Raw genomic sequence first — 25,945 nt, forward strand, 5'->3', positions numbered from 1 at the left:
CCTTTCTGAGGCCCCGTATTCCAGGAGAAACATAAAGCAGTTTCTTTTTAATTTCACAGAGAAGGCAACGGATGGCTCCCTGCAGAGTGAGGACTGGACGCTGAACATGGAGATCTGTGACATCATCAACGAGACAGAGGAGGGGTATGTTTTCCTGGGAAACTACTCGGGTTAGGTGGGATGTCATACGTGGCTTGTCAGGCCTCAGTGTGGAGGGCTCGACTCTGGTGAGTTTTTAAAATTTATAATTGTTGTTGTTATGACTATTGTTTTCAGTCTGCTTGATTTGATATTAATAAGCTGAAATTTGGTAGTCTGTCTTTTTCCACGCCATGCTTCCCCACGTCCCATAGCAGTGCTCCAGCTAGAGAAATGGCACCTCCGTCTTCTGCTTGAATCACGAGTAGAAATGGAGCGGCTTGGCTACCTGTACTAATCACTTAGCTCTCTCCACCTCTCCTCAGATCCTGCTTCCACACTGCACGCATGGGGGCTATCTGTGCTCTGGGTTGCTTTCTAGGGTGCCATGGAAGTAGGCCCAGAGGATAATCATAAGATAAAGGCGTGAGAGAGGGGCACCCAGGGCTCAGGGCCGCTGAGCATGCCTGGCGTGGGTGGACTTAGCCTACAGCTTGCCCTCTTTGCACTGCTGAGTCGGTCTTGGTGTAACTGTGTACTATGTTATCCCCTTCTCTATAGCTCCATTCTATTTCCGATTTAGGGTTCTGTCCGTGCCATAAACACCCACTTATCTTACCATGTTCTTTTCAATTCCAGAGTGTCAAGGAGAATCCTTGGGACTCAGGCAGCCCCGGGCTTGTATATATTAGTGATGCTCTCATTGCTAGTGCTCTCAGTCAGGGCTTGTATATATTGGTGATGTATCCACTTGCTAGTGCTCTCAGTCAGAACTGCTTTCACTTGATAGATACGTACAAACTGCCTGCCTTTTGCAGACACTGTTGTAAATATGAAGGGGGCAGCAGTGAGCGAGACACATTTCACCTCTTGGGGAGGTTCCAGATTGGAACACAAGAGGCAAACTGTGAGCAAGACTAACCACACAAGCTGGTCAGGTGGGCTAAGCACTATAGGGTACTCTGCGAGGGTCTGGGCAGAGAGGTGGGGTGGTCTGCCTTTAATTCTGAATGGCCATCTCATGTTCAGAACGGGCTCACTAGGGAAGGCCAGACAGAGCAGGTAAACCAGTAGGGGTTTATTAGAGCCGTCCTGCTGTGAACTGATGATGGTAAGCTGGACTGGAATGTGGGTAAGGACAAGGCTGTTGTTAGATTCTGGTGAGACTCAGCTAATAGAGTTTGCTGGTGTGGGATACGAGGGAAATGTCAAAGATCACACCAAGGTTTGGGACCTATAGACAGCAGGGTGGAGCTGCTGGTGCTGAGGTGGACCAGGCAGAAAACAGATCTAGATGTAAGCTAAGGTGAAAGTGTGGCCCATACACTAGGGCTTGCCTAGGAATGCTGGGGGCTGCGGCCCAGCCTGTGCCCGGTATAGCCATCTCCAGAGGAGAAGTGCTGCAGATGCTTTCTTGAGAGGCCAGCTTTGAGCTTGGCTTCTGGAACAGTGTGACTTGTATTCAAGGTAGCATAAGAAGGGACCTACAGTTGGCCTGGGGTCACATGGTGAAGAGGGAGTATTGGGAAGCAGGCTGGAAGCATGGCTCAGGTTGGCTTCTTATCTGCACCTTTGCTCTGAAGAATGCATTTACTTCTTCCCTCTACCTCCCGTGCAGTTCTTGATGTGGGTTTCAGCTGGCAAGCTTGCCAGAACACTCTTACATTTTCAGCGTAAGCCTTTAACCACACACCTCTGCAGCCCTTCTTCAGGGCCCTCAGCCTCACTGATTTTTCTTTCAGCTCCTTGAATTCTCCACATTTTTATCTCCAGTCAAACATCTAAGCATCAAGGGCAGAAAGTCTAAGAACCCTGAGATAGTCTTCCTTCTAAAAGACTAAGTCCCTTTCAAAGTGTGAGTGACCAGGGTCCTGCTTTCTCAGTGGCAGCTCCCCAGAGAGCTGGCTGTGCATTTCCTAGTGTTCTACCTCTTGCTGTGTGTTGGAATGACCGCATGGTGATTCTGGAAGAGTCTCTGTGCTTGCCTCTGTTGTAATGTGTCTGCTGAAATCCCTCCCACATGGGGAAAGAGGAAACAGAACACACACACTCTAGTTCGCCTTCCTGCCCCTGGCTGAGGGCTTCTGAGTGTTGTTCCTCACATTTCTCCGAGCCAGTCTCCCTGTCACTAGATGGTTCCTATCAGTTACTGGATCTCAACATAAGTTTTACTCCTCTGGCCTCTTCTCTCTTGACTCGTCATATTCTGTGGTATTACACTTGGGCTTCAAATCTTTGTGATGTCTTTTAGTGTGTGTCTTGCCCCACAGCGCACTAGTCTGTGCGCTTCAAGAGGATAAGAATTCCCTCTATTACACTCACTATGTTATCTCTTCTACAACACAGTTTACTATAATCAGCCTCCCTCCCTCCCTCTATCCACCCCCCATGTGTGTGGAGCATAACCTTGAATTCTGACCCTCCTGCATTACCTCCTGAGTACTGGGATTACAGGTGTGCACCATCACACCTGTTTTATGCAGTGCTAGGGATCAAGCCCAGGGCTTCCTGTATGCTAGGCAAGCTCTCTACCAATTGAGCCACATCTCAGCTCCATAATCAGCTCTTAATAAATATTTTAGAGTGTGTAAAGAATTAATGAAGTCCCTAAGGCAGTCTGATGAGGAATGCAAGCATCTAAATACAATCATAACACAGCATGACAAGGACCGAGACAGAGACAAAGAAACAGAGCAAGAAAAGCTGCATATAGCTACAGAGACAAACATGTGCAGGGACTCTCAGCCAGCCTGGGGGCTGGCAGCAGCAAAGCCTTCTTGAAGGAGAAGACACTTCAGTAGACTCTTATAGGATACCAGGATATTAGCAAAATAAGGCAGGTGGATGACGGGGGGGGGGGGGGGGGGGGAGGGGGGAAAGACAGGTGGATGGGGGGGGGGTAGCAGGGAGGGAGAGAGAGACGTGTAGAATCTCTAGGCTGTAAAGCAGTGTGTATATCAGATGCGTAGGAAGCACAGTTGTGTGGATTAAGGGTGTGGAGCCTGGAGCCATCTACCTGGGCTAGAAGCTTATGTCACCACTCACATATACAACCCATCTCCCCGTGCCTCAGTCTCATCACAGATAAAAATGACTTGTCAATAGTGCCTATCTCATAGAGTTATAGTAATGATTAGAAGAATAAAACAAATAAACACACACACACACACAGTAGGTGTAGTGTGGAGCAATCAGATACTAGGCAGGCTCTGATGAGGATCCAGTGATCTGGATACTTTTCCAATGATTTTGACTGTTCCTAGCTCACTGAGTCTTTAGGCTACAGCCTTTAACCTAGAGTAACATGGGAAATCCCGTAAATGCAACACAGAGGATGATTGCTGAGGATGTGTGTTTAGGAGAAAAGCTGTGACAAGAGACATAACTTGCAGCTGTTTGAGAGCCACTGAAGAGCTAGCTCCCCACTGCTGGAAAGAAGGGCTCTCAGGAGTCTGAGAAAGCTGTGGGTGGCCAGAGACTGGTCTTGAGGCCCTTAGGACTGCCCCTTGGGATCCCCATCTTGCTGTTGAGAGCTCCTGGCTTGGCACGTCTCGTACCAGTCCATGCTTCCCTCGATCCTGATTGTGGCCCTTGACTCAGCAGCTGCTCCTTCAGCCTTTGGTAGCTTCTTTACCTCTATGCTCCCTCCAACCTGACTGTGACACTCTGCTCTGACACATCTCCCTCAGATCAGCAGACAGAAATGCTCCTCTTTTGCTCTCAGGCAGCACGTCCTGAAGCATAGCACCTGGAAGGGTTATTCAGCTTAAACCTAACCAGAGCCTGCCTGCCATCTGACTGGCCTTCACCCACAATCTGGCAAAGCTGATGTCCCGTCAGTGGGAAGTACGTAGCCCTCCAGGATAGTGCCTGTTTTTCTCATTATGGAAATCCAAGAGGAGATGAAAGAGATCTTGGGGCAAGAGGGTGCAGCTTGTCAGCCTGGGGTGGCAGTGGTGAGCACAGCCAGCTGAGGAAATCAGTCTTCTCTAGCCATCAAGTTACCTGCTTCCTTCAGCCCGTTCCCGCAGATAGCTGCTGAAACGCTCTGTAACATCTGCATCCCTGTTGGAAATCGCCCATACTGTAGAAGCCCTGGTCTGGGGCTCATGTCTGTCTCCTCAGCCCTTTGACTCAGGAGCCAAGAATTCAAACAGAGCAACTGTGTTTCAGGATGGAGCTAGGAAGTAAGAAGTGAGTCTTGCCAGGTGGTGGTGGAGCACACCTTAGTCCCAGCGCTCAGAAAGCAGAGGCAGGGGGGTCTCTGAGTATGAGGCCAGAATGGTCTACAGGGTGAGTTCCAGGACAGCCAGAGACAGCTACACAGAGAAACCCTGTCTTCACACAAACAAACAAAAGAGGTTTGACTCTTAAGTTTTTCTTTCAGTATGTGTGTGTATATGCATCTGTGCATGGGCATTGCTTATAAGTATGGGGAGTTCAGAGGGCTGGATCCCCGGGAGGTAGAGTTCTAAGTGGGTGTGAGCTGCCTGATGCAAGCACTGGTAATCACACTCCCTCCTCTGCAAGAGCAGCGTGTGCTGTCAGCAACTGAGCCTCTTGTTAACTCCAGTTTGAGTCGTGTTTTTTGTTTGTTTGTTTTGTTTTGTTTTAAGATTTATTTATTATACAGTATTCTGCCTGCATGTGTGCCTAAAGGGCAGAAGAGGGCACCAGATCTCATTGTAGATGGTTGTGAGCCACCATGTGGTTGCTGGGAATTGAACTCAGGACCTTTGGAAGAAGAGCCAGTGCTCTTAACCTCTGAGCCATCTCTCCAGCCCCTTGAGTCGTGTTTTAAAAGCTTTCTTCAGAGCCTTACTTGCCTTGCTACTTACTGTGGCTTTCTCTCCAAATGAGGCTGATTAGCAGAGCATCCGTCCACCTTGGCTTCATGTTTGATTGGACATTTCCATGTGTGAATCAGTATGCATGTTAGAACCACAGGAGTGAGAGGCCCCCAACTTCCAAACATTTGCTAATGAGAACACCAAGGCCAGCAATGTGCCCTTTGGTGGCTGGAGCCCACTGTGACAGCAAAGGGCTGAATCCTATGGAAGGTCTAGTTTCTGTTTGTATGAGCTAACGATTCCCATAGTAGACTAATTTACATTCCAACCAACAGCACCTCAGGACTTCTGCCCCTTCTAACCTTTCTAGCATTTTTTTTTTTTTTGGTTTCTTTTAATTTTAAATTTAATTTATTGTTAGTATTGTCTATGTACCTTACACACACATTCCGTAGTGAGCCAGTGGAAGTCGGGGGGTTGGGGGGGGGACGGCTTTCTGGAGTGTATTCTCTCCTTTCTCCTTTATATGTGTGGGTTCCAGAAATTGAACTTAATCCGTCAGCAAACACCTTCACCCATGGAGCCATTTTGTGAGCCCAGTTTCTTTTCTCAGCAATAGTCATTCTGACTGAGGTGAGATGAAATCTCAATGTAGTTTTAATTTGCTTCCCTCACAGCTAAACATGATGATAAACAGTTATTTGTGTAATTACTGACTGCTTATAGTTTTTTTTGTTTTGTTTTGTTTTGTTTTTTAGTTTTTAGAGACAGGGTTTCTCTGTATAGCTCTGGCTGTTCAAGAACTTGTTCTGTAGACCAGGCTGACCTCGAACTCACAGAGATCCTCCTGCCTCTGCCTCCCAAGTGCTGGGACAATTTGTTTATTTATTTGTGGTTTCTAGACTAATTAATCCGCTTGGAGCTGTATAGGTGGCAAAGATTGTCTCCCATTCTGGAGGCTGTCTCTTCACTATGCTTATTGTTTCATTGGCTGTGCAGAAATGTTTTAAATTTCCTGCTATCTTATCTGTAAACTCTTACTGTTAAAGCTCTCTGCCTGTGACTATCTCCTGAAGGACGTCCCATAAGCTGTCCACCAGCAATTTCATTGTTTCAGGACTTACTCTAACACCTTTGATCCACTTTGAACTGATTTTTTTGCAGGGTGAGAGATAGAACCTAAGTCTCATCCTTCTACGTGTGGGTACCCAGTTCACTAGCTCGTTTGTTGGAGCTGCTGACTTTTCCCTAACCTGTGTTTTTGGCCCCTTTTTCAAGAGTCAGATGGCTGGCCAGGCACAGTGGGGCATGCCTTTAGTCCCAGTGCTTTAATCCCAAGGCAGAGGCAGGCGGTTCTCTGAGTTTGAGGCCAGCTACACAGAGAAGCCCATAGTAGAAAAATAAAAAACAACTGGATTCTATATTTGGTGGCTTCTTTCTGGGTTTGGCCTTGTACTGTGCTGCTTTTATTACTAAAGTGCTGCAGTACCATCTGGAGTTAAAAATTCTGATACATCCAGCATTGGTGTTTTGTTTTGTTTTGTTTTTCTTCCCTCGGGATTGCCTTGCCTACTCAGGGACTATTATGCTTCCTATGACTTTTAGGATTATTTTTCCTATTTCTGCAAAGAATATTAATGGAATTTTGTTCCACCTATACAGCTCCAAGAGGATTAATTAATCTAGAAACCACAAATAAACAAATTATCCCAGCACTCGGGAGGCAGAGTCAGGAGGATCTCTGTGAGTTCGAGGTCAGCCTGGTCTACAGAGCAAGTTCTAGAACAGCTAGAGCTATACAGGATTGCATTGAATTTATAGATCATATTAGACAATATAACATTTCCCATGATACTAATTCTGATACTACATGACCATGGGAGTTCTTTCTATCTTCTGGTGTCTTCTTTAATTATTTTCCCTTCAGTGTGTTTATTGTAGAGATCTTATGCTTGCTTCATTGTTAGGGTTATTTCTGTCTTAAGGCTACTGTGAATAGTATTGTCCTATTTTTTTTCTTAGTATATTCATCATTGCCTTATCACAGTTTTTGAAATTATTGATACTTTATTAAAAGTGTTATCAAATCTAAGAGTTTTAAGGCAGTCTTCAGGGTCTTTTTGGTTTTTTGAGCCCTGGCTGGCTTAGAACTCACTCTGTAGACCAGGCTGGCCTCCATCTCACAGAGATCCACCTGCCTCTGCTTCCCAAGTGCTGGGATTAAAGGTGTGTACCACATCTAGCCCAGGACTTTATGTATAAGATCATGTAATCTACAAATATAATAATATGACTTACCCTTCTCCCATTTGTATCTAGTTTGTTTCTTCTTGAGAATTCAAATGCTATACTAAATAAGTCGAGAGAGTGTAGACATCCTTGTTTGGTTTTTTTGTTTGTTTTTCTAAAGATTTATTTATTTATTATATATACAGTGCTCTGCCCGAATGACAGAAGAGGGCATTAGATCACATTATAGATGGTTGGGAGTGACCATGTGGTTGCTGGGAATTGAACTCAGGACCTCTGAAAGAACGATCAGTGCTCTTAGCATCCAAGCCATCTCTCCAGCCTGACATCCTTGTCTTGATACTGATTTTAGAGGAAATGCTTTCTGTTTTTCCCTGCTCAGTATGATATTGTATGTGGATTTACCACATACACACCCTTTTATTTTGTTGAGCTATGAAACCTGTATTCTTTTCTTCAAGGTTTTATCATGAAAAGATGTTGAATTTTGTCAATGGCTTTTTTCTCTATCTATTGAAATAATCATGTGAATTTTGTCCTTGATTCTATTTACTCTTGGGCAGAAGTCTTTTGAGTTTGGCCCATACAAATGTACAAGAAGTTTCTTTATTCTTTTTTTGCATCTGCACAAAGGGATGTTCCCCTCCCCCTGGGTCTTTTACAAACATATTGCAGTGAACAACCTTGCTACCCATGCTAGTTGACACTGAGCTAGTGCCCATGAGGCTTGTGAGGATCATAGTTTATCTGTCCTTTTGCCAGGCCAAAGGATGCCATTCGAGCTCTAAAGAAGCGGCTCAGCGGGAACCGGAACTACAGAGAAGTGATGTTGGCCCTGACGGTGAGTATTGTTTCCTGGGAAGGAAAGCTTAGGACGCCGCCGAGCACAGGCTTGACTGCCCAGGACCACCTCTGCCCACTCCAATGGGCTTCCTGCCTGTAGCCTTTGTTGTCACGGTTCAGCAGCAGCTTCCAAGGGGCCCTCAGGGTCTACTGCCTGACTCTAATGCAGGAGGCGAGCTTGAATGGGGAAAGTATTCATCAGAAGATAAGGTGTAGATGACACAGTTGTGTGCAGCAGCTGTGAGTAGAAGCTCAGGATAGAAGAGCCAGAGGCCAGGCCAGATCTTCTTCCTGCTCCCAGCCGATTTGAGATGATGGAGGTCAGTTTATACAGGTCCAACATCTGCCCAGGATGGAACGTTCCAGAAGTTGGTGAGATGTTTACTACTACCTTTTAAAGTGGGCTCATTACTCTTCTCACAGTTGAAGACTTGGGGCTCTGAGAGGCCTTGGAGTACTTCACAGCTAGGGAAGCACCAAGCTGTGGTGTGCCATCATCGAATGGTCCTTTGTTTGGGATAAAAATGAAAATAATACAAAGGTTCTTGAAAAAGTCAGCTAACTGACTCCTTTCAGGGCAAATAGATAAGGATTGTGCCCTTCCTTAAGATATAGAAAACTAAAAAGGGCATTTCAGGTGCTATTTCTGTCTTGAAAGCTAACAGTTTTTCAGATGCTGTAAAATCTGGGCCACAGTGACTTTTTAATAGAAACTGTAACAAGTCACCATGTCAACTTCTGTAGGTGGGGAAAAGTGGGTTATTTATCCCAAACTGCCATAACATATTTTCTTGTAAAACAGAGGGGCTGTTGTGATCTCCCCTGCCCCAAAAATAAAGTCCAAAACTTCATAGGAGAGCTCTCTCAGCCAGAGGCTTGGCATTTGCATGACAAAGAAAAGTCAGTTGAGATATAGGTGAAAGTTTTATTTATTTATTTTTACCTCAACATTGATAAAGCCCAGAATGAAGCACAAGCCATCATTTTTAGTGACACGCGTCACTGGGGAGGCAGCTCTGGCATGTGTCCTTCTTCATGCCAGTTTCATGGCAACTTGTATTAGTAAAGCTTTTTAAAGACTATATGTCCTAGCCTCCCCACAGCATCACTTGGCAGCCATCGTTTGGCCTTCCTCAGGGCCAGGTCTTTTCTGCGAACCTCTTGGGAGACCTGTGGGCATGCAAACCTGTTGTCCTTGTAGCCAGGGCCCTGCCTCGCACCCTTGGCATGGTTTTATGTCTGCCGCAATGGCTTCACTTTTTAGTCTCTGTCAGCCTTGTCCCTTCCTTGTGGCCCTTTCCAAGCTGCACATCTGTCCCTGCCCAGGCTGTTAGTATTTATCCGGTGGAGCTAGAGATCCTGAGGCCTCTCTGCGTGAGCCTTCACATGCGTGTTCCTAACATCTGCTTCTCGTTGCCTTTGTTTATTCCCTGGGTTTTGGCTGTATCTCAGAAAGTTGCCACTGTGTTTCATCCTCTAAAACCCACAAAGTCAGGTTTGCCAAGTGCCTTTTGGAAGGGTGGCCTGAAGTGGCCTTGATAGAGAGGACTTCCTATGCCTCCTACATATAGAGGCTTTGGGCTGCTTTAAGCACGTGTGCGCAAGTTGTTTTCCTGGCCTAAGCACATGTGCACAAGTTGTTTTCCAAAGCCAGGATTGGACACACTGACCTTAAGGTCTGCTTTGTAGGAAAACCAAAGGAGAAAAGACTATCCTGTCCACAGTCTCCCTAGAAAGAGAAGCAGAGTCCAGGGTTGACCTCAGCCTGTTAACTGAGCCTCTGTCTCTAGTTATTTTCACCCAGGCCAACTTCCTGAGCCTTTTACTCTGCTGGTCCTCACCTGCCCCTCAGGAAAGAAGAGCTCAGCAGCTCAGCAGCTTAGCATCCATCAATGAGTAGAGAGCCTGAGGGAAGAAAGCACCTGTAACATGCTTGGGTACAAAAGGGCCTCTCTGGTTCCTCTTGGTAGCCCCATTCATCCCTGAGAGTGACAGTTCTTTACCTCATGGTCACCCAGAATCTGATACAAGCAGAGATTAAGAAAGAGAAATTCTCCTTAGCAAAATAACATTTGTGGTTATGGGCCTGGAAAGATGGCTTAGCTTTTAAGAGCACTGGCTGCTCTTGGAGAGGACCTGGGTTTAGTTCCCAGCACCCACATGATGGCTCACAATCATCTGGCCTTCACAAGCACTGTACACATTTGGTGCACAGACATACATGAGGGCAAAACATCAATATACATTAAATAAATCTTTTAAAAAATAAATGGCAGTTGTTCAGAAGCCCCAAAGATTATGATTTTACAATGCTTCCTGGGTGCACCAAATAGCATGTTGCATCTCCATAAGTACAGGAAGACAAAGAAGGAAGGGCAGGGTGACTTGGGGGATTGCAGAGCTGCTGGGTTTCCTAGGTGAAGTTCTGTGACGCCTGTGAGCATCAGCTTGGACATCTCAAACAGCTTAATGCCTTCTTCCAGAGTTAGTTCAAGGAACAAGAGAAAGACAAATAATCCAGAACACAGTGCTTGTTTCTGAAGCCTCACAGCTGATGTGGCAGCTTAGAAGAGAGCTCAAAGAGGGATGACTTGGTCCTCAGGTGGGTCATGAGGTCAGGGCTCTTGAGAAAGTGAATCAGAGTTTCTGTCTTAGGCTGAGGAAATAACTTAGTGGTAGGGTGCTTGCCTACCACACACAAGGTACTCGGTTCAATCCGTAGCACTGCAAAAGAAAGAAAAAAGAGTTGCCATCCTGCCTCTTGGTCAGTTTTTCCTTCCTAAGCCTCTTGGAGGAACCTTAGTAGTTTTGAGAATAGAATTAAATTATCAGTCTATGTTATAATGTGAACCTTTTTGTCTGCACATTGTCAAGGCAAAAGCCTATGGTAGGAACCACTTAGGAAGCAACGTTAGAAGCTAATTCATGGTCACACAGGAACAATGAGGTGGTTAGAAGTGTCCCCTGCTGCTGGTACTGTCCTTGCAGGAGGTGTTTGTGAGCAGGCCCATGGGAAGGACTTAGAAGGTTGAGTGATCTTGTGGGTGGTTTTCAGGAGGGACAGACTCAGGCTGGACAGACCCTTCCTGTATTCCTATGCCTCTCCTGGGGACAAGGAAGAAGCCATTGTTGCAGCAGCCTTCTAAAGTGACATCCTGTGGTCCTGGTGGTAGTCTACCCTGTGCATGATGCAAGTGGCTGACATGTGCTCCCTAATCCTCCCTGTGAGGGAGAGCTCATTGCTCCCACTTTCCAGATGAGGAAATGGGGTGAGTGAAACTTGCCCTGGACCATCAGGGAGGAAGTAGCAAAGCTAAGGCTGACTCCCACTGCCACCTGATCAGAACCTATCGGCCATCCTTTCAAAGGAGCTAAGGCCTATGGACCTTCCCAGATGATACAGGAGTGAGCAGGGTCTTACTGAAGAAGGATGGAACCTAAAACAGACTGGCAGCTGGGTCCACACATCATCTCTCAAAGGTTACAATACATTGTTGTTGCTGATTTTATTTGGAGAACAAGAGTATGTTGGTGGTGTATATTTGCTTCCTCACACACTAGGGCTAGTAATTCACCAGGCAATTCAAGTTCTCCCAGCAACCTCTTCTTTTGACAGAGCCTGTGTCCCATTGGCTAAGATCTCACACCCAGGCCTAGAGAAAAGAATTAAAATCTTTATTTTCAGGAACCTCTCAATCATTTTGACACCATTAGAACACCAGTATCCTCATGGAAAACCCATGTCTCTATTAACAGCTAATTGCCTGATTACTGTGCGGGGCCAGAAGCCTTCAGTTCGCATAGGACTGTGATTCCCAAGGGACAGGGACAACTGGGTTAGTGTGGGAGTGTGTGAGGGTTGGCTTGGGAGGGGACATAACAGGAAGATGATCTGGAAGCATGACTGACAGATGAGGAGCTCAGCTGCTGTCCCCCCACTCCCAGTGTGGTGACCTCCCCACCCAATCCCCTACTACTTCAGGTGCTGGAGACGTGTGTGAAGAACTGTGGCCACCGCTTTCACCTCCTCGTGGCCAACCGAGACTTCATTGACAACGTTCTGGTCAAAATTATCTCTCCCAAGAATAACCCTCCCACCATCGTACAGGACAAAGTGCTTGCTCTGATTCAGGTGAGCTGGCTTTCCTCACCCAGTCTGTTGGGTATGTACCATGGGGACTGTGATACATGCTCATGCTTTCCCGTTATTTTGGAGGAAAAGATGTAGATTTGGGGGTTTGATATTTCAGGGCTAGAGCCGGGTGTGGTGGCGCACACCTTTAATCCCAGCACTTAGGAGGCAGAGACAGGCAGATCGCTGTGAGTTCAAGGCCAGCCTGTTCTACAAAAGCAAGTCCAGGCCAGCCAGGACTGTTACACAGAGAAACCCTATCTCAAAAAACTAAAAAAAAAAAAAAAAAAAATATATATATATATATATATATATATATATATATGTATGTATGTATGTATGTATTCATTTATTTATTTCAGGGCTGGAAAGATGGCTCAGTGATTAAGAGCACTATGTGCTCTTCCAGAGGATCTGGGTTCAATTCCCAGCACCTACATGGCAGCTCACAACCATCTGTAACTCCTGTTTCAGGGGTCTCTGACAGACTCACACAGACATACATGTAATCAAAGCACATGTACATATACATGTACATAAAATAAAAATAAATAATTTAAAAATAAAATACTTATTTCCCTTATATTCATCTCACTGGAAATCCTAAGAGGTGGCTCTCTTGATGGTTGGCATAGCCTCCAGGAAGCTTCTGAGTGTCCAGCCTTCTCTTGCCCAGACAGGCAGGCAGTAGAGGGGGCTTCAACAGCCTCTGAGGTAATAGAGTGTAGTGGAGATCAGTGAAGTAGAAAGAGCCGTGTTAAAAGCCATACACATGAGCAAGAGCCAGCTCTGGAGTGGAAATGACGTTAAGGGGTGTTTCATTGAAGAGGTGACGTTTCTGTTGGACCCTGAAGATTGGTGAGAAGTTTGGTGGAAAGGCCACCAATGTAGGAGGCATCTCAGGAAGAAAATGGCTGTGTACTGGCCCAGAAGCATCAGAGAACAGTTATCCATACTTGAGGTATTCCCATTATTATTGACCCTGTAACAAATCAGTCCAAGGGCTGGAGAGATGGCTCAGTGGTTAAGAGCCCTGTCTGTTCTTCCAAAGGTCCTGAGTTCAATTCCCAGCAACCACATGGTAGCTCACAACCACCTATACTAAGATCTGGTGCCCTCTACCGGTGTGCAAGCTAACATGCAGGCAGAACACTGTATAACTAATAAATAAATCTTAAAAAAAAAATCAGTCCAAGTCACACGTCACACATGACCCTTTTCTGTCATTCTGTTTGTTAGAAAGGAGTCACCAGATCAAGCTCCAAAAATTGGGGGGTTAAGAGATGAGGTGAATATGTGAACATGTTTTGAATGTTGTCTTTGGAGAGCAGAGAACAGTATAGAATGTCTGCGACTGTGCTTCAGGGGGAGCAGAATGGGCAGGAGGTGAGGCCAAAGGGTGGGTAGGGCGTGTGGGTGTGTCTGCTGAAGGCCTTGCGCTTGCTCCAGTAGAGGGAATGGGGGAGCATTTGAACGTTTCTGATCTGGGCTGTGCACAGATTTTTAGACAAAGCACCCTACTGGCATGGCATCTGAATTCATAAGCACATCCAGTATGGATGACTAATGGCTGTACAAGAGCTAAGAGGAAAGGGAGACCAAGTCAGAATGAGGGGCAGTGGCTGGTAGCCTGGCTTAAAGGTCTGGCAGGCAAGCAAAGTAGCCAGGGAATGGGCCCATGGGCCTTAGAGTCATTGTATACAAGACTGGAGAGGAGCCTGTTACTCTATCTAGAGAGTTGTCGCAGTTCCTAGAGCACTTAGCTCGTCCTAGTTATCCAGATGTGCCTCAGAACTCCTAGCACCCACTTGGAAGCACACATCTGCTTTCCTGCTTGTGTCCCCTTCTTGTGATCTTCAAGTACAGCTTTGCTGTCTTTTCTATTCAATTCAGTTGGTTCCCTGAGGGCTCTGAGATGCTGTGTCCCTAGAGTCTAGAGCAGTTGAACGTCAGGAATGAATAGGTTTTTTTTTTTGTTTTCTTAGATTAGTAAGTAAATGTAGCTCACTGAGGCTGAGAAAAAGCACAAGAGTCGAGGTGACAGAGCCCTCTCTCATGCTTCTTAAGAGTGGTCCCTGTGCTCTCATCCTGCATTCCCTCCCTCAGCCCTAAAGTGCACTTCCCAGTTCCACGTGCACTCCCATAGCCTCTCCCAGGACTAGAGACTCCTGGGGAAATGAGTGGCAGCCTTTTCTTACAAAAGTGGTGCATTCAAGCCTAAGTCTCCACAAGGTCCACACTGGCTACAGAACTGGAAGGAAACACCGTCATTGAGAGTTGCTCACCTGAAGCCAGGCTCCTGGGTAAACACAGCTTCCTTGATGGTGTGACGTGCTGAGGGCAGACAGAGCCCTCTTCACTGCTGGGTCCTGCAGTGCTCTGCCCCCGAGATACCTGTTTCCTGCCTGCCCTGACCTCACAGATTTCTCATCAGCACACCACTTCCCTAATTTTAGCTCCTCCCAGGTCCTACTGGAACACTTCTGTCCTTGGGCTGATGCAGTGGCTTCTGGGCAGCTACCTTCTCTGTAAAATGAGGGCTGGGTTTCTACCTTCCTGTGCTTGACCATAAAGCACAGGGTCTACCCCTGTCTCCTCAGCCCTCCTTCCTCCGCCTCAGCAGCAGTGTACACCAGCCTAGGGTCCAGTGGTTTGTTAACTTTCCTAATATGGATGTTTTTTTAAAAAATACTTTTTAAAAAATTTATTTATTTGTTTGTATACAGCATTCTGCCTGCAGGCCAGAAGAGATGGTTGTGAGCCACCATGTGGTTGCTGGGAATTGAACTCATGACCTTTGGAAGAGCAGTCAGTGCTCTTAACCTCTAAGCCATCTCTCCAGCCCCTAAATAAGTTTTTATTCAATTTTTTAAAAGTTTATGTGCATTGGTGTGAGGGTGTCAGATCTTGGAGTTACAGACAGTTGTGAGCTGCCATGAGGGTGCTGGGAATCAAACCCGGGACCTTTGGAAGAGCAGACAGTGTTCTTAACCACTGAGCCAACTCTCCAGCCCCTAATATGGATGCTTTATGTTTGGAGTTGTACACGAGCCTCCAGTGTATTTCTTAGGGAGCATGTGCACTGGTTTTACTAGGTATGTATTGAGTATGTGAAGCTGGCAGTTTTACCTCGGTGCCTTGAGAAAAGGTCAGAAGGGGCCAGGACTTCTAGCTGTTTCACACGCTCAACAACTGCCACTTTCTGTCCCTGCAGCCTATTTGATGTGCCTGGGCAAGTGCTCTACCACGTCATATTTAACTGCTTTGAGAAAAAAGCATCTTATTTGGATGTTGGCTATATAGATGATTGTCAATGTTCATGGGTTTATCAACTGTGATCGCAACCAACCTTCTCTGGAAACAATACGGAAGAAAAAAATAGCATCTGTACCGAGCGTGTCATTCCTTAAGCTATTCATATAACATTGACACTTTACTGATTAGTATGAATGTATCCCTAAACTAAAAGTAAAGAGATTATTTAAAACATGCAAGAGTGTGTGCACATGCTGTGTTCAAACACTGAGCTAGCTCATACGGGGACCAGAGTATCCACAGACTTTGGTATCCTAATGGATCCTGGAACCAATCCCCTTGTGGATACTGGGAACAAGTATCCTTTTAAAAACTGAACCTGCAAGCCAGGTGTGGTGTGCACACCTGTAATCCCAATTGAGAGGTGGAATTGAGAGGATAAGGCATTCAAGGCCAACCTTGGCTACGTAGTAAGTTTGAGGCTAGCCTAGCTCTACATGAAACCCTGTCTTTAAAAAAAAAAAAAAGGAAAAGAATAGAATAGAGTGGTGACCGTCACTGTTTTTCTTGACAGCTGTGAGTAGGGTGTGACCTGTAAAGCAAATCATGCTGTAGGAAAGTGGTCTTGCTTAGTGCTTACAGCGCAGCTGCTTGGGAAGTAGGGTCAGGTTAGTCCTGACACAAGTTAAAAGGAGAGACTGAGCTTTGCAGTCAACTGGAGCCAAGCCTAGTGAGCTGGCCTGGGAACGTTGGGAATGATGGGATGGCCTAGTCCTAAGCTTTCCATTCCAGAGATGCTGACTGGATATACAGGCACTTACTTGGAAAACCTTGGCATCTTAAGGAGCCACACAGACAGGCCCATCCAGCTTCCTGCTCATGAAGCAAACTTCAAGCCTGTGGGGCAGGGTTGAGGGGATGGGACCCCATGGCTCTCATTCCCAATTGCCAGCCTGTGCTAGCTGCTCTGCCTCTTATTTTACCTCAAGATGGAAGCACAGCTTTTGTGAAGTCTCTTGTGCCCATGGTGGACTAGGTGAGAGAACTTGTTCTCTTCTGTCTGTCTGTCCCCACCTACCATCTCCCAACCCTGTACTGAACTCGAGTCACAGGCATGGTTGGCCTAGAATTGTCCATAGAAGTGTCATTTTTAATAGCGTTTGTTTACTATCAGCAGCCCTCTGGTCCAACTGTGAACAGAACCCACCAGCTTAGTACAGAGCACTTTCTTGGCATATGGGAGGATCCTGTGTTCTTGCAAGATACACACATACTCATGCACGCACTTACTCTGGCGCCTTCCTCCTGTGCCCCATTCTGCCCCTTAGTGAGGCTTTCTGTGCCTTCTCGTGTAAGGGCTAAAGTTATGTTTTAGTTTAAATTACTGTGCTTAAAAGAGGTATAAAACAAATGCCTCTAGCCCGTAAGCCCCATGTGCCCAAGGACAGACAGCTTGTTGGAATGCTGGGGGCTGTTGTTCATATAAGATAACAAGCCATTTGTTGCACTTCTGTAAACAAGTTTGGTTTCCCCAACTGCACAGGATGTGCCTTATCACATGTAGCCAGGAGGTATGTTAGGGTGTATGCTGGCCCCCGTTGGATGAAGGTGTAAGTACATATAGCCTTGAAGGTTTTGCCTTTATAAGCACCAGATTAATGTAATTCATGGCATTCTCTGGGATTCCTGGGTATGGACCTGGCTGTGTCCATCCTCCTGGCCTGTATTTAGTAAAGCTTGCTTTAAATTTGGCTCAAAATTATGGAAATTGTCTAATTCTTGGCCAATGGGATTAACACTTACTGTCCTCTAGTCATCCAGAGACGCTTTTATTTCTCCCATCTCCAGATCCTCACTTACAACTGTTCCTTTAAAATGAGCCCCTCCTCCTTTCTCCCTTTTCCCTTCCCCCTCCTCCCTCCTCCCTCCCTGTTTTCCCTGTGTTGGCATCAGCCGCTTATTCAGGGGAGATTACTGTTGTGAGCATATGCTTTGTTTTCAGCAGTCTGGCCCAGGCTGCCCAGGGGTCCTAGACAGAAACTGGCACTGTGGCAGGTGGGGATAGGGTATATTTACTAAGACTTCTTGTCTACAAATTAAAACCAACCCTGCTTGCCGAGCTAAAGAGGAGAGTTTGTCTTGACAAAGCAGCCTCCCAGAAGCCCCAGTCACCCTGACCAGGGTATGGCTGCACTTGGAAAATGACAGAAGAGGTCAGGAAGCTGTCACATCTTCTCTCTGCACACTGCTCAGCATAGCAACTGTTCTTTTCCAGGATACAAGCTATGTCTGCCCACCCCCCACCCCTACCCAGTCCTGAGCCATCTACCAGGCTCTTATTTTCAGAGGGCAATTTTTCATACTGAAGAGAAGGATCCAGCTCTTTATTATGTTTAGGGTCGAGCTCGTGGCAGGAGGAGACCCTGACAGTCCCACCTTGGGACACACATCCCAGGCCCCTAGGGCAGGCGCACAGTTCCTGAGAGTGTCCAAATATGGGGAGGAGTCCCGAGGAGTGTCTACCTAGAGAAAACCGCATGGTTCTGTAGTCTTTTTTTCTCAGCAGCTCAGCAAGGAGCAAGGAAATAGTGAGGAGGCCCCCAGAGCCATTTGCTTCTCCATGAAAACAGAGGCAGGAAGTGGCACTAGGAAAAACTACCTATTTTTCCCCAACCTCTCCCAGTGGGCTGTGAGTATAGTTCTTAGCCTCATAAAGTTTATTTATTTTTATTCTTTCTTTTTACAGGGCTGGGCATAGAACCAGGGTTTAATACATGGTAGGCAAGTGCTACCACCAGCCCCCAGACTCGTTTGGCTCCTAACCTGAAAGCCTACTGAGCTGGCTTTTGAGTAGATGGAGCAAGAGCAGCTGGTGGGAGTGGGACTTCACGGTGCTAGAACAGGACAGGCCAAGGCTGAGGCTGCATGGGTCTCCAGCTGGGTCTCGCTGACAGCCTCTGTAGGTACCTTCAGATGCGGAAGAAAGGCTTGGCAGAGATAGGCTGTCCTGGTGCCATGGTGATGTAAAATCCCCGAGTATGCATATTAAATACGTGCATCAAGAAGAGAAAGCAGGGCTGACAGTGTTGTTTGTAGTGCGTGAGATGCATTGGATATAATTAAGGAAGCTTTTGGGAAAATGGCCTTTTAACTTCTAGTGGCTCTGGTGGTTAGAGATAGAATTTCTGTGGCTGCCTTGGGATTGGCTGGTGCTCATGGCTGTAGGCCATTAAATGCTGTGACTGTGACATCTCTAAAAGGTAGCATCTCCTCCTTTGGGTGCATGTTGTAGTAAAGGCACTGGGGACCCCATTTCTAAAGAGCTTCTTGGGTAATTATTCTTTTTTAATTGTTAAGAAGTTTGTGCGTTGGATTACCAGCGATGGTAATCTTCATAATTCTGTTGTTCCTTTTTGGACTCACTTCAAGAAAATCTGCTGGTGGTGCTTTCCGTTTCATTTGGGCAGATGTATGTTGAAACTGTCAGCTGCACAGTTTAATAGAAAAACACCAGGTTGCTACAAGACTCCTGGGAGGTGAGGTGAACCCCAGCCCCTGGCCGCGCTGGTCTGGTTCCCGATGGACTCTTTCAGGCCCCCTGGGCTGAAACCATGTTGCCTGTTACTGACAGGACTGGTCCCAGCAAGTTTTAGCGCTGGCTGATCTGCTGAGGAGACTTCTCATCACATACCAGTTTCTCCTTTTATTTCTGTTCAGTTTACCTATGGCTCCTGCCTCCACTAGTGGTGGGGGGACAGGGGATGGTGGTGGTGGTGGTGAGGCATCCAGCTGGGAGGCATTGAGGTAAGCCTTCAGCAGCAGCTCTGGCACTTGGTTTTCCTGAGATGAGGCAAATGCCTGCATCATAGGGCATGCAAGGCACTTAGGTGGTTTTTTCTCTGTTACTTCTCTAAGGAATGCACACTGAATTGAGTTTTATGCGTTTGTTCACATTCAGTGGCATCACTGAAAGCCAGGGCTTCAACAGCATTGTCACAGCAGTGATGGAGGAGACTTGCAAAATAGGATTTGCCAATGCTCCCTGTGTGGGCATGTAGGGCAGCACCAGCCTCGCAGAGGGTTGCACTGGGCTAACTTTCTAGCCCCTTGCCCCCTGTAGAAGGGCCCCTTCGGCTTCCCGACAGGCCTTCCTCTCTCCCCAGGCCTGGGCAGATGCCTTTAGGAGCAGTCCTGACCTCACTGGCGTTGTGCACATATATGAAGAGCTGAAGAGGAAGGGCGTTGAATTTCCCATGGCAGACTTGGACGCGCTGTCTCCTATCCACACACCCCAGCGGGTAAGCTTCCAGCTAGTATTTTCTAGAAAGGCTGCCTGTGGAACAGCCAAGCGTTGTACCAGTCTTTTGGTGATGCCTTTGCATTATTCAGCTTGTCATGTGTTCTTAAAGCCCCAGGGCATTCCTTTTTAATAACAAGGGGGATGCAGAGGGAGACAGCTGGGTGACTGGTGATTAAGTGCCAGCAGTGTCTCTCCCGCTTTCACACTGACAGACAGTGGAGGAACACGATAGAAGGTTCAGTTCAGTTTTCATGGAAACGGCTGCTTTGGCCGAGCCATCCTGTGAGGGTCATTAGCACCTGCTTTACAGAAGACTGTAGATCATGTGTGAGAATATGTCCTTATTTCCTGTGCTATCAAGGGCTGGTGTTTGTACATCAGAGGCAAAGAGCAGCTCTCAGTATACAGTACGGTGTAAATATCAAACAGATAATTTCTTTGTTTTTAGTATGGTGTTGGAGATAGAACCCAGAGCCTCATGCGTGCTGAGAACACATTCTATTACTAAGCCACATTTCAGCCCAATCAGGGATCTAAAATGTGTTTTGAGTTGGGTATAATGGTGCACGCCTATAATCCCAGCACTCGGGAGGCAGAGGCAGGCGGGTGTCTGTAAATTCAAGGCCAGCCTGGTCTACAAAATGAGTCCAGGACAGCCAAGGCCACACAGAGAAACCCTATCTCTAAAAACAAAGCTAAATTTATATATCAGTCCAGGCATCCTTAAATTCTGTCAGCTTTGGGATTCAAAACCCAGAAAAGGCCTGAGTTAAAACATCCTGAAGAACCTCTTTCAGTGCTGACAGTGGCCCGAGTGGCTCTGTGACTCAGAATTAAATGGACGCTGGCAGTGCCATTCGCGGCTCCTCTGGGAAGCTAGTTCCTGTACTGATGAGGAAGCAGCTCCCAGCCTAGGGGTAGAGGCAGGATAGCCTGGTCTGAAGAGGCACCAGGATGGCTCACATGGCCTTACTGCTCTCCATCTGCCTTGTCTCTCACATGGGGGCCTCAAGGATGGCAATGTGCCTTGTACATTTGTGTAATCACGTGCACTAATGTCGGTGAGGTTATCTGAGATACCTAAATGGGAAAAGGGCATGAAGAGTCACATTTTCTAAAGCATTGTTCTTCCTGATTACTGTACTTTGTTGTATAAACATAACCTTTTTTATTCTTCTGTTAAGGACACAATCCCAGCACTTGGGGGTGGGGGGAGCAGAGGCAGGCAGATCTGTGAGTTTGAGGCCAGCCTGATCTACAGAGTGAGTCAAGGATAGCCAAGGCTACACAGAGAAACCCTGTCTTGAAAAAACAGACACAACACAGAAGGAACAGTGTTGTTCTGATAATGATAAAGAACAATCAGTAAATTGCATGACTGCTATTTATATTGGTCTTCTTGAAAAGGCTAAAATGTAGTCTTTGGTGCCAAGTAAGGATTGATGATTAGCAAGACTTAGTAAGTACTCTGACCTGGAGGTTGCCTTAATGACAACCCAACCAATGGCTGCAGTGTTCCCTGCGTGCTTCCCATGGGCCTTTTGGGTTGCATTGCTTGTCTGCAGCACACTCTTTTGAAGGGAGGGAGAAGAAGAAGAGAGGGAGGAAAGTGCCAGTGGTGGCTCTGCTGCCCTGATGAAGAGGCTGACTGGGCTTCTGTGGAATCTGAAAGCACCACCTGTGTTGGGGAATGTTCCAGGTTAAGCCACTTAGGCACCCAAGTAAACCAAAAAATGCTGTTGTTGTCATGCCAGAGTGTTCCAGAAATGGATCCAGCCGCCACCATGCCCAAGTCCCAGTCGCAGCCCAGGACAAGTGCCGGCACCTATCCCTCACCTTCTCCAGCATCCTACTCTACCCTGCAGGCCCCGGCTCTGAGTGTGACTGGCTCCATCACAGCCAACTCAGAACAGGTATTCGTGTGCCTCCAGGCTGTACGCAAACCAGCCCCCTGCCCTCTTGTACCTTTCCTGGTACAGAAGTCTTCCTGGATTTCCAGGTACTGTGCTAGGTACCGGGACAAAAAGATGGAGGCCCCATCCCTGGAGTAGACAGAGTGGAGATCATTGCAAAAGTGTGTGGTCTTGCTGCAGTAGAAAGCACAGCTGAGCATTCTGTGAGCCAGGGCTGAGCAAGGCAGAGAGGCATCTATCTGGGAGCTAAGGCACTGAAGGCTCCGGAGTGGTCCTGGGTTTTTGTCAGCTGAAGCCTATGTAGGCAGGATCATGGCCATACACAGCACAGAAGAGTGGCCTACCAGAAACGCCCAGAGGCCCATCTGCAGAGTAGGTAACATGCAGGATGAGTGGGAAGGTAGCAACAGAAAACGATGCCCAAAGCCAGGGAGCATAGCCGAGCTGCAAGCAGGCATTCATGAGGTGTGCCAGTCAACACGGTTCACACTTACTCAGTGGAGCACCCTGGAGGCAGCAGCTAGATGGAGGAGGCCTTCCAGGCACCTCTTCCTGCCTCAGTCAGACAGTGTCCCTGTCAGAGTTCCTGATAAGTTAGTGTAAATTTACTAAATTGTATTTTTAGAAAAACTATCGAGACTATTTTTAGTTGAATCTATAGAATTTCTATTATTTAAGATTTAAGAATGGGTGAGACTTGGGGAAAATGACTCTGTTCATAGTACCTATTTGTTATAGTGCCATTACTATGGAGCCTTGTTAAAAACAGAGGGTTCATGCAATTGTTTGTAGGTAACAGTAGTGCTGTGCTAGGGCCCTGTCCTTCCGCCAATGCTAAGGGGAGCATGTAGTGAAAGCAGGATGCAAGCCAGGAGTCACGCAGGCCTGGGGGTGAGCCGCGTTCTGCTGCCCTATGTAAGGCTCCAGTAGAATGGCTGACTTCAGTCTGAGCTGGTAGCCAGGCCCTCACCCTGGTCCACAGACGGAAGGTGTTCCCATGTGGCCACCAAGTACTGGGACTTGGTCTAACGTCACGGCTGCAGTGTGGAGTCAGTGTTCTAAGTCTGTCCAGGGCCACTGAATGCTGCCACTCTTCACCCACAGAGCCAGAGCCTTTGTAAAGGGAGCTGTGGTCAGAAGGTCTTGGCTCTCGGCCCTGCTTCAGGCAGAGTTCCAGGTTTACTCTAAGGGGAAACAGAAAGTATTTCAAGCTGGATGTCAGTGGAGTCCTTGCGTTGGCTCACTGCAGTGTAGTGGGTGCCAAGAAAGGGGTCTTCAGCAGCTGGACTGGCCAGAAGGAGGCCCTGAGTGATAAGAGTGCAGGAACCCTGAGAAATGTGGCTCCTGCCCCAGGTGGAAAATGGAGGCTAAAGCAGGGAGGTCATCGTCTGGCCTGGCCTGCTTCAGAACCCATCAGTGGTAGAATCTCCTTAACCAAGATGTTGAGGAAGCTCTGGGGCCACCCCCCAAGTGAAGCAGAGGCTTGCAAGAACATTTTGGAGCCCAAGCCATCTTCCAGGTGACACTTGAGTTGGGTCCTTTTCCTGTCTCTTCCCTCAAGAGTTAAGAGTCTACTGAGACTCCTGCCGCACAGGGGAGGCTGAGATAGACTGGTAGTGGATGTTTGTGCTCAGACAAGCCAGAGAAAAGTGGAAAGGCCTTTCTAGGAGAGGAATGTATGGGTCTGGAATAGGTCTTCTGCAGGAAAAATACCCATTCTGTCCAGTAAAGCCGTACTGTCCCCAAGGTGCCAATTCACAATAATGAGACTACCCAACTAGCTCCTACAACTCAAATAACCCGTTTACCCCAATCTACCTTCTCCCACATCACTCATTACCGCTCTTCAGTCCCTGCATGTCCAATCTCTTCTCTGTCTTGCTGTCAAAAATATCCGCCCCCCCTTCTTGCCTCCCCAGCATTTCTCTGTATCTCCCCAGAAGTCCCACCTGTCTAGCTATTGGTTGTTCAGCTCTTTATTTTAACCAACCAGAAAATGCCGTAGGCAGGTAAGGAAGGACAGAGAAACATCTTATGAAAAGATTGTCCCAACAGTCCAGCTCTGGGACTCTACAGAAACAGGCCATGCCTGTGCTCAGCAGCGTGCATTGATCAGGGTTACCAGACACAGCAACCTGTGAGAGAGGAGTCCCTTCCCATAGGAGAGATGGTAGGCTTGGGAAGAGCTGGTCCAGCTCTGGACATTGGTGTTCCTGTAGCATTCTCTATTCACTGAGTCTGCTAGGACTCTGTATATATCTTAAGGCAGTTGAACTTTATCAAGTGTGCAGTAGTCTCTTATCAGAAAATAATGGCATTCTTATTTAGCTTTTCTGAGCTCCACTGTGGACAAAGAAGGTCCCTGTGACTTCTACTGTGTCTTGAAAGGAGGTAACCCAAAGCTCAGGACTGGAAGACAAAGAGAGACCATGTATAGTGTGCCAACTGCAGGAGAGAAGGCTCAGGCTTTGGGGATGCTGATGGCTGGGCAGGTAGGGAGCTCTTAAGAGTCTGCTCCCAGGCTGGAGAGATGGCTCAGAGGTTAAGAGCACTGCCTGCTCCTCCAGAGGTCCTGAGTTCAATTCCCAGCAACCACATGGTGGCTCATAACCATATATATTGGGATCTGATGCCCTCTTCAGACTTGCAAGTGTACATAGATATAACACTCATATACATAAAATAAATAAATAAATCTTTAAAAATATTTTTAAAAAAAAGTCTGCTCCCATGCCTCACCTATTTTGTTATCAGAAAAATGTTATGAGCACTGGCCAGCCTCCCTTAAGGTATGACACCGGCAGGGACATAGTCTTTGAACACGAGGGTCATTCCACCCTAAAGGAATCTTGGGGCACCTGTACTACCATGTGCTGATTTTTACAGAGAAGAAACAGAAGCCTCGTTAGATTAAAGGTCTCTTTAAGGTCCTGTGGAGGGAGAGTTGTAGGTACTTAGCTCCCTTCTGCCTCATTGTTACTCACTGTACATTGCTCTTCGTGGGCTATCATGGACAGGGAGGTACCAGAACAGACTGTCAGTGGCCAGGGCTCTATTGGCCTGCCTCCTCGGTGCAATTCTCACCATACTGCCAGCCCTCGATAGGCAGGGTGGGGCGGGGATGGGGGGGGCGTGATAAGGCTATCCCTGTGATGGATGTTCAGGTTGATCTAGGTGACCTCACAGTGGACAGGATGGTCTCAGGCTGTGGGCTGGCTAATTCTGACCCTGTGGCTGACTGACCTTCTTCCTGCCCCTTCTCTTTGGCCTGTAGATTGCTAGGCTTCGCAGTGAGCTGGATATTGTTCGGGGAAACACCAAAGTCATGTCTGAGATGTTAACAGAAATGGTCCCTGGGCAGGAGGAGTCTTCTGACCTGGAACTACTGCAGGTGAGGATAACCCTGACCTGTGAAGCAGGGGTGAGTCCTTCAGTGGCGGTGCCACTGCACACCGTAAGAGAGCCGTACTTGGGCACACAACCACAGTGACAAGTCTGGCGGCACTATGGTGGAGAGGTCCAAGTGCATGCTGGCTCATAGTCAGCCTTATTTCTTGGAGATAGGCAGAGGCCAGTATCACTCTTTATACTTAAAATTTTTTCCTTAATAACTTTTTCCTGACTCTAAAGTGCCAGTTGTGGAATAGGTGCCTATCAAAAAATAATTTTTCTTCACTTTTAGTCATCTGCAACAAGTGGAGTTTACATTTTGATATATTTTCAATTAGACTTTTATTTGTGTTAGTTTATTTTACATCGATTTGAAATCATGCTGTGCATATAATCATGCACATGGCTTTGCTCCCTTGTTGTTATGTCATAAACATCCTGGAATAAGAGTTCTTGGGCCTTTGATGGCATAGAGAAACCCTGCTAGTCTTTCACCCTGAGGAGATTGTAAGGTAAGCTGAGAGCTCCTGCTCTCTGGGACCACTCAGACTGGGGGTGAACTCCGTGGTTCCTAAGAAGCTGTCACCCGCACCCTGCCTCTTTGCCTCTGGATGCTATAAATGGCTATGTTGGAAATGGGACGTAGGGCCCTGCACACTGGGCAAGTCACACCCCCAACTGAACCATACCCCTAGCCCACCTCTATATATCATAAATATGGCAGAAATGGAGACAGGAAGCAATCCAGGCCACAGTCCCACCCTTCAGTCAGTTGTGAGCCTGTGAGGCCCAGAGGCAGAGCTCCACTACATTAGCCTGCAACCTCTCCTGTACAGAAAGTGGCTGTGGCACTGCTCTCCAGGGTAGTGACCTTTTGGAAGGGTAGAGAAAAGATGCTGTGAACTACAAGTACCAGATCCCTCCTCCAAGAAGC

The 25,945-nt window shown here is 47.1% G+C and overlaps 1 protein-coding gene across 4 annotated transcripts in view; it reads left to right on the forward strand.

The window, feature by feature from the left end:
• TOM1L2 (target of myb1 like 2 membrane trafficking protein) overlaps nucleotides 1-25,945 on the forward strand; it is a 128,010-nt gene that overhangs the window by 71,592 nt on the left and 30,473 nt on the right. For all 4 annotated transcript variants that reach the window (XM_084763735.1, XM_084763736.1, XM_084763737.1 and 1 more), the window contains exons 2-7: nucleotides 60-144; nucleotides 7,941-8,019; nucleotides 12,004-12,153; nucleotides 19,572-19,706; nucleotides 21,463-21,621; nucleotides 24,896-25,012. In XM_084763735.1, the coding sequence (XP_084619861.1) occupies nucleotides 60-144; nucleotides 7,941-8,019; nucleotides 12,004-12,153; nucleotides 19,572-19,706; nucleotides 21,463-21,621; nucleotides 24,896-25,012 (725 nt within the window). The remainder of the gene's footprint in view (nucleotides 1-59; nucleotides 145-7,940; nucleotides 8,020-12,003; nucleotides 12,154-19,571; nucleotides 19,707-21,462; nucleotides 21,622-24,895; nucleotides 25,013-25,945) is intronic.

The sequence above is a fragment of the Acomys minous genome (genome assembly GCF_964271855.1).
Source record: "Acomys minous genome assembly, chromosome: 16".
Taxonomy (NCBI): domain Eukaryota; kingdom Metazoa; phylum Chordata; class Mammalia; order Rodentia; family Muridae; genus Acomys; species Acomys minous.